Source organism: Bison bison, unplaced genomic scaffold (genome assembly GCF_000754665.1).
Source record: "Bison bison bison isolate TAMUID 2011002044 unplaced genomic scaffold, Bison_UMD1.0 scf7180017864304, whole genome shotgun sequence".
Lineage (NCBI taxonomy): Eukaryota > Metazoa > Chordata > Mammalia > Artiodactyla > Bovidae > Bison > Bison bison.
In genome coordinates, this window is record NW_011494876.1 from 8,699,141 (window position 1) to 8,711,771 (window position 12,631).

At 36.3% G+C, this 12,631-nt stretch overlaps 1 protein-coding gene across 17 annotated transcripts in view; it reads right to left on the bottom strand.

The window, feature by feature from the left end:
- The window catches only part of SLMAP (sarcolemma associated protein), a 150,417-nt gene that overhangs the window by 22,408 nt on the left and 115,378 nt on the right, over positions 1-12,631 (bottom strand). For all 17 annotated transcript variants that reach the window (XM_010851629.1, XM_010851631.1, XM_010851623.1 and 14 more), the window contains 3 exons: positions 6,460-6,519; positions 1,136-1,216; positions 782-841 (listed from right to left, as the gene is read on the bottom strand). In XM_010851629.1, the coding sequence (XP_010849931.1) occupies positions 782-841; positions 1,136-1,216; positions 6,460-6,519 (201 nt within the window). The remainder of the gene's footprint in view (positions 1-781; positions 842-1,135; positions 1,217-6,459; positions 6,520-12,631) is intronic.

Sequence of the window (12,631 nt, forward strand, 5' to 3'; positions counted from 1 at the left end):
CCAACCAAGGATTGAACTCACATCCCTTGCAGCTTCTGCACTGGCAGGGGTATTCTTTTTTGTTGTTTTAAATTTTCTTTTATCTTTTTTTTTTGGCAGGTATATTCTTTACCACTGTGCCACCTGGGAAGCCCAAGGCTCCCTTTATATAATCCCAAACCTAGGGTCTGAACTGGGTGATCCCTTAAGAGCCCAGCCAGATGCAAAAACATTTCTATACAAAGAAACCTCCACAGGCTGCTTTTGCTGCTGTTTTCTGAGACTTGCCTGGTATTGGTCCATACCTACTAAAATGCTTAACCTACTGAGCTGGACTTATATGTCAACTTTTCTTGTGTACAATAAAGCAATTATAAAAGAGACTAAATGCTGGCAGTCACAGATTTATCAAAAAGACACCCTAAGGCACTTAAATAGGTAGTTCTTTCAAGAAAGTTAATATTTTTAACTTTTTCTAATTTACATTAAAAATGATAGAGTTCCTGTCAGAGACATCAAGGTAAACACAAAAAACCCACAGCTATATTTCACATTCTACCACTTACTGCTTTGCCCTACAAATAACTTTGACTGACTCAAATTATTTTACAATCTAAACATTTTTCTTTAAAGTATTTAAGCACCAACATCAACATTTTAAATTTTAGTTTCTGCTACTGTAGACAAGCTATCTTACTCTTCTAACTAAAACTCAAAACATCACGTAATACTTGGAACTGAATTTGTGGCAAGGGTGAATCCAATGCCCTGGTTTAAATGTCATAAAAACATGTTAAAGTACCTTTTAATAGGGACACTTTCGCAAGGGGCTCATTTAGGTCTTGATCATCCATTTGGGCGTCTACAGAGGGGGGAAAAAAGAGAATTATAAACAGTAAACTCTATCAGCAAGCTATCCTTTTCAAAATAAGTAAGTGAAACTTATACAGCTATTATATTTGGATCACTGTAAGTAGTTTTAAAATTTATCCAAATTATCAAGGGACTCATTTGATAAATAGAAGCACTGCTTTTCCTTCCCAAATACAAATTTTGAAATCTCCACCCACACCAACCTGCATACCTAAACTGCTTGGTAGGCAACAATAAGTAACAATAACATCTGCAGAGTTATAAACCTTAGGTTAAAACTCACCTGTAGTGTCGTCGCTACTTTTCTCCTTGCTTGGACTCAGAGTATCTGACAAGTCGGATTCCTTTGCTCTTGCCTGGTTTTCTAACAAGTCGGAAAAAATACAAAAGGTAGAATCATGTTACAATTAAAAAGCTTGTATCAGTAAAACTGCTTCAGGCTATGCGTGCTCTAAATCTACTGGTATGCAAAATACTTTTAAAATTAACTGAGGTCACTGAAGCTCTTACTTCTTCACCACTCTAGTCCCAAATGGAATGCTGCTTATTACACGGAGTTCAGATTAAATTATAATGTGGATCATGACTGCTGTGCAGAGGACTGGGGCTTTTGTTCAAGGCTGTCCACTGGCCAACTGGAAACAAAAATGAAGCAAGCTTTGCTAAAGTATTCAGAGAACTGCAACAAATATAGCAAAAATTTCCAGGACAATGTGGACATTGTATGAAGATGAGGAAAGAAAATGATTCTATTATATAAAAACACTAGTTAGGTTGCCTTAGTAATATTTATACTCATAACAAAAACTCTTTAAAAAATTACCATTATTTTTTAAAATTAAAAGTAACACTGAAAAAAGAACATTAACAGCCTTTTATATCTAAAGAAAACGCAACAGTACCTGAACCACAAGCCTTAAATTCTTTGCTTAAATTGGTATTTCCTTAAACTTAAGGACCATTCTCACTACTTGGCCTATTCAATCTATACTAAGATATAGCTTAAGCCTATCACTTCTAAGGAAGTCTTCATTTCTCCAGCATGTTGCTCCTTTTTTACTGTATCTTCTCTGGGACATATGTTTCTATCATTAATCATGTTGTTTTATAGCATTCTCTGTATATACATATATCTTATTTCCTCAATGAGATTATAAATTCAGTAGATATATAATTACTTTTTACAATGTTATGTACTTGACTATACTGTTTTTGGTAATCTGTATCAAAAACGTAAATGTGCATATCCATTTCTAGTACTTTTTCCTAAGGAAATAATAGGCAACAATAGTATATATCCATAAGGATGTTCACTGCAGCATTGTTCATTACCAAATGGAAAATGTTCAAGATAGATTCACTACTATTAAGTAAAAGTAAAGTCTGTTATGTATAATGTGACTCTGTTTAGACTGAAAAGAGCTGAACATACCACAGAGATAACAATGGTCATTTCTGAAGGTAGGGTTGCACATTTACTTTCTAACTTCACACTGTAATAAACTGTGTGAAAAATTAGAGTGAATATACACTGTTTTCATAATCAACTAAATCAAGAGATATCTTTCATCTGAGAAGTAGTCAGAAACATATCTGAAACTATCACTGTCAAAATAATTAATACAATATTGAAATATAACATATTATGGCTATTCCATATAAGAATAGCCTAAATTTGTGGCTTAACTTGTGTAATGAGTGATGGATTGTAAGAGGTCTTTTGCATCTTTTCTCACTGCCATTTCTAATCAAAGACCAGCTGCTGAGAGACAGTGAGCTTGGATTAGACATGAAGTCACTGACCGCTGAGGCCCATGGGAATCTAATCTGAGGCCTCTAATGTGCATTCAGTGTGTTCTAGTTAGACAGTTCTGAATGTACTAGTTTTGATCACAAAGTTACAGTCTCAAATAAGGGAGGTGAATACATCTTATCAATATATAGAAAGAAAAGAAACCATTCTGTCGGAACAGAACGGAAAAGACAAAAAGACTTCTAATTTTAATATTCGCAGCAATTTTACCATCAAGGTATCAAGGTAAACCAAGAGGAATGTATTTTCAGACATATTCTTCTGGCCTACAAGCAACTTTTATTTCCTATTTGGAACAGTAGCTAGGAAGTTAAAATTGCCTTAGAGGTTTCCATTAAGATCTTAGTAGAATATAAGCTCCATGAGTGCAGGAATCTTTGTCTGTTTTATTAACTGCTATATCCTCAGTCCAAACAAGGCACAGTATGTAGGAGGTGCTCCAAAAAGAGATGATTAAAGACACAGTTTACTGCAAGTCAAGTCCTGTGGCATCATTGTTGTGTCTTGACACTACAGTTATTATATGGAGGCAAATCAAATCTATTCTAGACGAATACGACACAACAAATGAGTGACAAGAGACTCTACTATTTCAAACCTCTACTCTTCAGCTATGAAGCAGCACCCAACTTCCTTGTAATAAAATTCATTCAGTTCAGTTCAGTTGCTCAGTTGTGTCTGACTCTTTGCGACCCCATGAACCACAGCACCAGTTGATTTTTTCTGTAGTACTTACTTATTAAAATGCATAGCGATAGTATATATAAGAGGGGTAAATGGAAAGCTACCAACATCAATACCAAACTACTCCCAAACTGGCAAGTCTACAATAAGGTGACTGTTTTCACTATATCTTCAAGCAGACATAACAATGGATGGGCAAAACAAACATAGGCCAGTTCTTATACCACTGGAACCATTATTTGCAAAGAGAGCAAGATCAAGAATCAAGGGGGGAGAGAAGAACTAACATTTGCTAACAGAAAGGTGCTTCCTGCTTTATAAACAGTATGTCATTAAATTTCCACAAGACCCTGTAAGTTATATACTGTTGATCCCATTTTATAAATGAGGAAACTGAGGTTTAAAGTACTAAAGTAAATTGTCTAAGGGCACAAAGCCAGTGGCTGGTAGAACCTGAAATTAAATCCGCTGTTTGACAAATTCTTTTTTTTCTACTGCCATCTTTCAGTTCAGTTCAGTTCAGTCACTCAGTCGTGTCTAATTCTTTGCGACCCCATGAATTGCAGCACGCCAGGCCTCCCTGTCCATCACCGACTCCCAGAGTTCACTCAAACTCACGTCCATTGAGTCGGTGATGCCATCCAGCCATCTCATCCTCTGGCGTCCCCTTCTCCTCTTGCCCCCAATCCCTCCCAGCATCAGAGTCTTTTCCAATGAGTCAACTCTTCGCATGAGGTGGCCAAAGTACTGGAGTTTCAGCTTTAGCATCATTCCTTCCAAAGAACACCCGGGACTGATCTTCTTTAGAATGGACTAGTTGGATCTCCCTGAAGTCCAAGGGACTCTCAAGAGTCTTCTCCAACACCACAGTTCAAAAGCATCAATTCTTTGGCACTCAGCTTTCTTCACAGTCCAACTCTCACATCCATACATGACTACTGGGAAACCATAGCCTTGACTAGACGGACCTTTGTTGGAAAGTAATGTCTCTGCTTTTGAATATGCTACCTAGGTTGGTCATAACTTTCCTTCCAAGGAGTAAGCGTCTTTTAATTTCATAACAAATCTACCATAAACATAAAATGACTGCAAGTTGAGTCAGGGCTTAAATGGAAGGCATGGGTAACCTACAACTGCATTTTGCATTAGGTGAAATACCTGAAGGAAACATTAATACCACCAAGATTTGTAACAACTAGTAACTGGCAATTTCTAGCAATTGATATTTTTCAATGTAGAAAATTCTATTAAAAACATCACCAGTGAAAGTATTTAAAAATAAAATAATCCAGCCAAATCCAAAAGAAAATACTTTATAGCCAGATATAAAGCATTTAAATGTAATTTATTTCAGCCATGTTAGTTTGTTACAGGGATTAATATACCTCTGCATGCCAACTGTGGTTAGTGCCAGTAAAATGCTGAGAGCTGACAGAAAAATCTCTGGGTATATAAAACTTATATCTGTATTAGCATTCATTCTTTCCCTTTTTTTTTTTCCGGTTGTGCCACTAGGCTTTGCAGAATCTTAGCTGTCCAACCAAGGACTGAACCCAGACCCTGGCAGTGAAAGTGCTGAGTCCTTACACTGGGCTGCCAGGGAACTTTCTGTACTACCATTCTTAAAGGATGTATTCTATTCACTTGCATGGACACACTTGCTATAACTTATTTAATAAATGTCCTTATTACTGGATGCTTATGTTTTCTTTTTGCTTTTAAACAATACAAATGTCCTTGTACATCTGTCCAATTTGTTCCTTTTTAAGATAAAAACTCAGAAGTGAAACTGCTAGTAAATTGTTAAGCATGCTCTTTGAAGTTTTCAATACATATTTTATAGCCAGATTTCAAAAGGAAATCATAACATTTTCTTTTTCAATAATGACATCATGTTATTTCAAGGAAATAAATTCAAATTCATAATGCATTAAATAGAAGCACAAAGGTAGCAAAATACTTTTCTTTAATTAAAAGCAACACTGATTTTTTTAAGGCTATATTACATCAAAGTGTTGGCTATTTAACCAACTAATCTGAATAGGTATTTAGTTGGTGAAGTAAAAGCTATTTTAAAATCTGTTCTCATCTCACTTTAATAAGATGAAATAAATTGCCATACGTACTAAAAATAGTTCACTGTTCTGAAACTCAATGCCTGTTTGCCAGAACAATATTAGTGATGCATATTTTATGCATTCTTTCCCCAAATATGGCATGTGCCGTGCACAAAGTTCCAAATGGAAGCCACCAGATAGTTGGGATAACACTATCCTTTTAAATATTTTTAAAAGCCAAATGGATCCAGTTACTGTCATAAAACAGAATTAATGAAACTGAGTACAGCAACCTTTTATTATTCATTGTTTTAACTGACCCAAATGATTTTGAATTTAGTTTTAAATTTTATACTGACATGTTCTCCTGATAAAAAGTCCTAGAAGGAATAATGAACATATTCCACTAAATTTATTTGCCAAATTTCCCTACACATAAAAATGACTTGACAACATGATGCTTTAAAACTTACTTTTCTTTTCTAAGGTCTGACAATTTTTTTATAGAAAATAATTAACAGAATAAATTACTTCAAGCAATTATAGGACTATTCATCACAAAATATAAGGTTCTACATAATCACTTTTGTTTAAACCAAACTGAGATGCCAGCAATTAAGATAATATTAAATATCATAACAAATATTAAACATACAATAACTAGAAAAAGAGAACTGAAAACATTTTTCATCTGTTTCAAACAAGATTTATACTCTATTTGATTAAAAATTTTAGATCAAAGCTGAAAATAATGCTGGAAGTGAGACAGAGATCACAACAAATCTTTAGTAGCTAATGAAACCTATTCCAAGATTTAAAAAACCCCACATGTATATACCCATTTAAAAAGAAACCTTCCAATGAACATATCCTTCTTAAGACAGAACTCCAACTGTTTTATATTATTATCTGGTACTATTACTGGATTGTGAGCTATAAGACATAAATTGATGGATAAAGTGCTATGACCTTGGAAATGTACACTAACCTTCATTATCCAAGAGTTGTCAAAACCCACAGAAAAATGCCACAGAAACCCCACAGAAAACGAACCTTTTGAAAGCTTTGTCTCTTCTACTACTTTGGTTAGGTGCCCCTCGACGATCAGCTTCTCTGCCAAAGAAAATAAACGTTACTATCCAAGCCCAAACTGAGCAGCAAGCACTTCCCTGAGCAGGGCAGTGTAACACATTCCATGACCAAATTTAAAGATGATAGCATTACTCCCATGACTAGGCTTGAACAAAAACTTGAACCTGGAAGGGGGAACTAAGAGAACTTGAACTGTACTAGAGGAATCCGGTTAATGCAGAAACCCGAGAGTAAGGAAACAATCTGCCTTCAGTTTTCATTAATTTTCGCCTTATTTTATTATTAAAAATCTTTTTTTTACCTTATTGTAATAGTCTTGCACTTTTTAAAAGACTCAGAAAAAACAAAGCAACACTCTTTAAATCAACAATATTAACTTGAAATAAAGGAATTCCAGGAAGGTATTTCATTTAGATAAAGAATACAAATCATACCAACAGCTTACTTTTCCCTATTGATAAAATTTAGCAGAGATGTCTAAATGACATGTTTCAGTAAAAGGAATCATTTTAGAAGAGCTAACTATTTAAATAAATTAAAAAAAATTTTATGGGGCATTCATTCTCTGTATAATATAGTTTCTTTATCATTTATTTAAAGTTGATTTTTCATATTCTACCTTTCCAGTCAGGAGGATAATATATGTAATTCTGTATCTCCCATTATCTGATGATGTATGTCACTTGGTCTCCTTCAATTTACACTTTTACAATATTTGAAATAATTTCTCTATTCTTCTCCCCTTCAACCCACTGCAAGTTGGTCTATAGCAATCACCCAACCACTGAAAGAGCTCTGAGATCACTCATAATTTTCATTTCATATAGGCTCTGTGTGGTGTGTGGCACTGTTTGCTCCTACCTCCTTGATAAAAAGAAAAGACAAAGTCATAAATTTAGATAATTTCAAAAGGCATTAGTCTTACAAGATACATAATGTAGGATGTTTTATTCAGCCTCTGTTTTACCCCATTCCATTCCTGAAAAATCACTTCCCACAGACAACAACTTTTAACTTTTAGTTATTTCTTTTGGTATTTACATTCACATTTCTAAGTAATATATTGCTACTTCTTAACTTTTCCATTTTAGGCATTATTTACTGATAATCTCTTACAGATGAGTAAGCTCTCATATTCTAAATAAGAGTTACATTTTGTCCATCTGCAATCAGAATTTATGACTATTATTTGCATCTGAGTTATATGCCATAATTATATTTTTCTTCTTATACAACATTTATTGTTTCTAGAACTTATAATGTCCTCTTTTGTTTGCTAATTTTAAAAAATATATCTCAAACACAGCCCAAGTTCTTACAGAACCCTAAAACTCTCAATATCATCAAACATACCAGGCAATCTATCATATATTCCTGTTTCTCCCTTCCCCTAGTCCTTTCACCTTCCTGCTCTAGTCTGAGCTATATCCTGTGCAGAATTCCTTGCTCCCAGATTCCAAATATTGTTTTTGATTATTTATTTTTGGTTGCACTGGGTCTTTTGTTAACTGTGTGCAGGCTTTCTCTAGTTGCAGAGAGTGGGGGCCACTCTCTAGTGGCGGTGCATGGGCTTCTCACTGAGGTGGCTTCTCTTGTGGAACATGGGCTCTAGGCACACAGGCTTCAGGAGTTGCAGCACTCGGGCTCAGTAGTTGTGGCACATGGCCTGAGCTGCTCCAAAGCATGTGAAATCTTCTCAGACCAGGGATTGAACCTGTGTCCCCTGCACTGACAGGCATTTTCCACTGTGCCACCAGGAAAGTCCTCCTCTTCCTATTTTATTTTAGTGTAACATTGCCTCTGATAATTTCTGGATAAGAGATGGATAGAAGGTAAAAACTTTGTAACTCTGCTCCTCTGAAAATGCTACTGTTCTATGCTCACATTTGATTGATGGTTTGACAGATACACAACTTCACAGGAAAACCTGTCATTCAGAATTTAAAAAAAAAAAAATCGTTTCACTGTCTTCTAGCTTCAAATTGGAAGGTAAGTCTACTGCCAGTCAGACCCTTGGTCCTCAGTATGCGTGGTAGAGACTTCTGTGCTCAGCAGTGCCTGGTTTGCCTAACCTTTCTGGGCACCTGAGAAGACTGCACATTGCAAGTCCCTAACTGAAGAAGGTCCATGTGACTGGTTCTAGCCAAGGCGGAAGCATTTAAAAGAGAGCAAGACTTTTCTAAACTTGTTCCTTTCCCATTCTTGAAACAAAGTGTTCAGATTAATCTCCATTCCTGAGTAACAATATGGAACAGAATATTCTCCCTCACCATGGACATGTAGCATAAATGAAAAGGAACTATCTGTGAGGTCCCTGGTGGCTTATGGGTGGCTCAAATGGTAAAAAATCTGCCCACACTGCAGAAGACTAGGTTCGATTCCTGGGTGGGGAAGACCCATGGAGACGAGAATGGCAACCCACTCCAGTATTCTTGCTTGGAGAATTCCATGGACAGAGAAGCCTGGTGGGCTACAGTCCCTGGGGTCGCGAAGAGTCTGAAAGGACTGAACAACTAACACTTCTACTTTCACTTTGGTGGCCTAGAGGTTAGGACTCTGGGCTGTCCTTGCCGTGCCCTGGGTTCAACTTCTGGTTGGGGAATTAAGATCCCACAAGCCTGTGACACAGCAGAAAAAAAAGTAAATGGTGAATGAAGCTGTTATGATTTCAGGGTGTATTTATCACTATATTATTATTTAGTTTATTATGATTAATAATACAGTATGAGATCCTTTGTTTCTCCTTGACAATTTTCAGAATCTTTTATCCCTGGTGTTCTTAAATTTCATGAGCCTCAGTATATGGTCTTTTCTAAAAAAAAAACTGGGATTAAATTCACATAGTGTATCAATTTTAAAGTGAACAATAAAGTGGCATTTAGTATATTCACTACAATATGGAACCACCAGCTTTATCTGGTTCCAAAATACCTTAATCACCTCAAAAGAAAACTTCATACTCATTAAGAATTTTCTTTCCATCCTCTAAAATCTCTAACCTCAAAATCTCTACCTCTAATGTCTGTTTTATGTTTCTAAAGTAAGTTTCTACTCTCATTCTCTCTGTTCTTGTGTTTTATGTCTTCTTTCTTTTACTATGAATGGACCCATTCATCATACTTAATCAAAAGTTTACTGCCTCCTTTTTAAAACTCTTTTCATTTGGCTTCTAGGATACGACTCATTCCTACTTCTTGTATGTGCTTGCTCATTCCTTTTTTCTCAGGCTTTCATTGACTTTATTTTCTTCTGATTATGATCTAAATATGTATGAACAAGTCAAAAAGCAAAAAAGAATTTCATTAAAAATGGACAGAATATTTGAACAGAGATTTTTCCAAAGAAGATTTACAGATGGCCTATAGGTACATGAAGTCTTCCCTTGTAGCTCAGTTGGTAAAGAATCTGCCTGCAATTCAGGAGACCCAGGTTCAATTCCTGGGTTGGGAAGATCCCTGGAGAAGGAAATGACAACCCACTCCAATACTCTTACCTGGAGAATCCCATGGACAGAGGAGCCTGGCAAGCTACAGTCCATGGGGTCACAAGAGTCAGACACAACTTAGCGAAAGGCAATGCAATAGGCACATGGAAAGATGCTTAATATCACTAATCATCAGGGAAATGCAAACCAAACCCATACGATAAAATCATTTCACATCTGTTAAAACGGCTATCATCAAAAAGACAAGAAATAATAAGAATGTGGAGGAAAGGGAACCCTTGCACATTGTTGGTGGAAATGTACACTGATGCAGCCACTATGAAAAACAGTATGGAGATTCTTCAAAATATTCAAAATAGAACTACTATATGATCTAGCAATTCCACTTCTAGGTATTTACTTGAAGAAAACAAAAACACTAACTGGAAGAAAAATAATGCACACCCTCATTCACTGTAGCATTGTTTACAACAGCCAAGGTAAGGCACCCACAGATGAATGGACATGTATATATAATGGAGAATCATTCCGCCATAAAAGAGAATGAAGTCTTGCCATTTGTGACAACACGGATGGACCTCAAGAGCACAGTGCTAAGTGCTAACACTAAGTGCTAAGTGCACACTAAGTGCTAACACAGGGCTAAGAAAAGTCACACAGGGAAAGACAAATACCATATGATCTCTCTCATATGTAGAATTTAAAACAAACAAACATACAAGTTCATAGATACAGAGAACAGACTGGTGGTTGCCAGAGGTGGGGAGTGGGAGGTGGGAGAAGTGAATGAAGGGAACAAAGGGGTAAAAAGGGGGTAGGCAAACTGTAGACTTCAAAAGTCATGTGTGAAAAAACTAATAGGTATGATCTGATGTAAGTTAAATTTTTCTATATGATCAAACTCACCATAAACAAAGCTAAAGAGGAAGCAAACACGGGAAAATATTTGAAAAACAAATAACAGATAAAGATTATTAATCATTTATTCATCGAACCATTAACTAGGGGGTGCCTATTATGTGCCAGACACTGTCCCAGGTGTTGGAAACATTAGAATGAACAAATGACAAAATCCCTGCCCTCCTGGTTCTTATTCTAATGGTGCTGGGAGGGCAGGCAATAAAGAAGTAAACAGTATGTCAGAAGGCACTCATAGCAAAAAACAAAGCAAGGAATGAGGAAAGGGCCAGTGAAGAAGGCAAACAAGGACATGACACCTTCCAAAAACGAATAACAGAAAGTCAAATAACACAGGGGAAAGAAGGGCAAAGAACAGGAACACAGAACTCACAGGCCAAGAAATGCAAATGTCTAGTAAACCTGAGAAATCCATGGTCTACCCACTAACACAATACTACGGCATTATTTGCCCATCAGGCTGGCAATATACTGAATTTCAGTACTGACTGAGAGGGGGTGGGTAAATGAGTAGCTTTCTGTCCTTTCAGGGGAAGTGTAAGTCAGTATGATTGTTTTGTTTAGAGGGCAATTTGGCAGGAACTATCCCAATGCTGAAAGCGTAGGCCCTTTGACGCCACAACCTCTCTTCTGCACATTGCACTGGTAAGAGAGAGGCTTGTACGAAGCTTTCCAATGCAGCACTGCCTGCACTGGGGGAAAGCAGAGTACAAATTTTTATAGTTCTACCAAGCAGGAAAAAAGAAATTAGTCTCTGAGAGCTCAAAAAAATTTTAATAGCATTAACTACCTGCTATACTTGAATAATTTCTACATATTGAGGCCTAGTCTCATTCTCGCTCTCTTCTTCCAGAACCCTGATGCCTAATTACTTCTCAAACATCTTCACCCAGAAATCTCACAGGAGCTTATCTCATCCCGCAAAACTGAATTTGTCTTCTCTTCCTTTATCTGGGATGAATCTGCTATCTCTCCTCTCCCATTCCATAGCTCTTCATGAGTGTCTCTATTAAGCTATACTGCATATATTTATTTATGTCCATTTTTACCATCATACTATAAACTCTTTGAAGAATATACTCATTACTTCAAATACTATACATCAGATACATTGCCAGGTACTTTTCATGGATTACCAAGATAAATCTTTTAGGTCTAGTGAAAGCAGCAAGGTATCTTATTAATAATTTCTCAACACAATTGTGTCACATAATACAGGTTCTACAAATGCTTGTTATATTAATATAGCAAATAATGAAACAGAATGAACACAGGTTCTAAAAGCCACTTCAATCTTTCTCTAGGATGTTGAAGACTGAAGTACCACCTTCTTCAAAAAATTATAAACAAACATTAGGGGTAATTTATTGCTCAAAACTCTATCATCCTTAAAACAAAATCTTAAGTCCCTACCACGATCTACAAGGTCTGTAAGCCAACTACAGCCCCACAGGGCCAAATTCAGCTTGTTGCCTGCTTGGTAAACCAAGTTTTATAGGAATATGGTCAGGTTCATTCATTTACATATTGTCCATGGCTGGTTTCCACCACAATGGCAGAGTTGGTACTTATAAAAGAGACCCTTTAACATGCAGAGTCTAAAATACTATCTGTCCTTTTGTTTATTTCTTCAAGGCATTTTTATTGTTTTAAAACTCCTTTAGGCTTGCCTTGGGTTTTCATGTGGTTTTTCTCCATCTCACACACTCTTTCCCCAGACACATGTACAACTCACTCAGCTTAATCCCAAATATGTTCAAATCCCACATG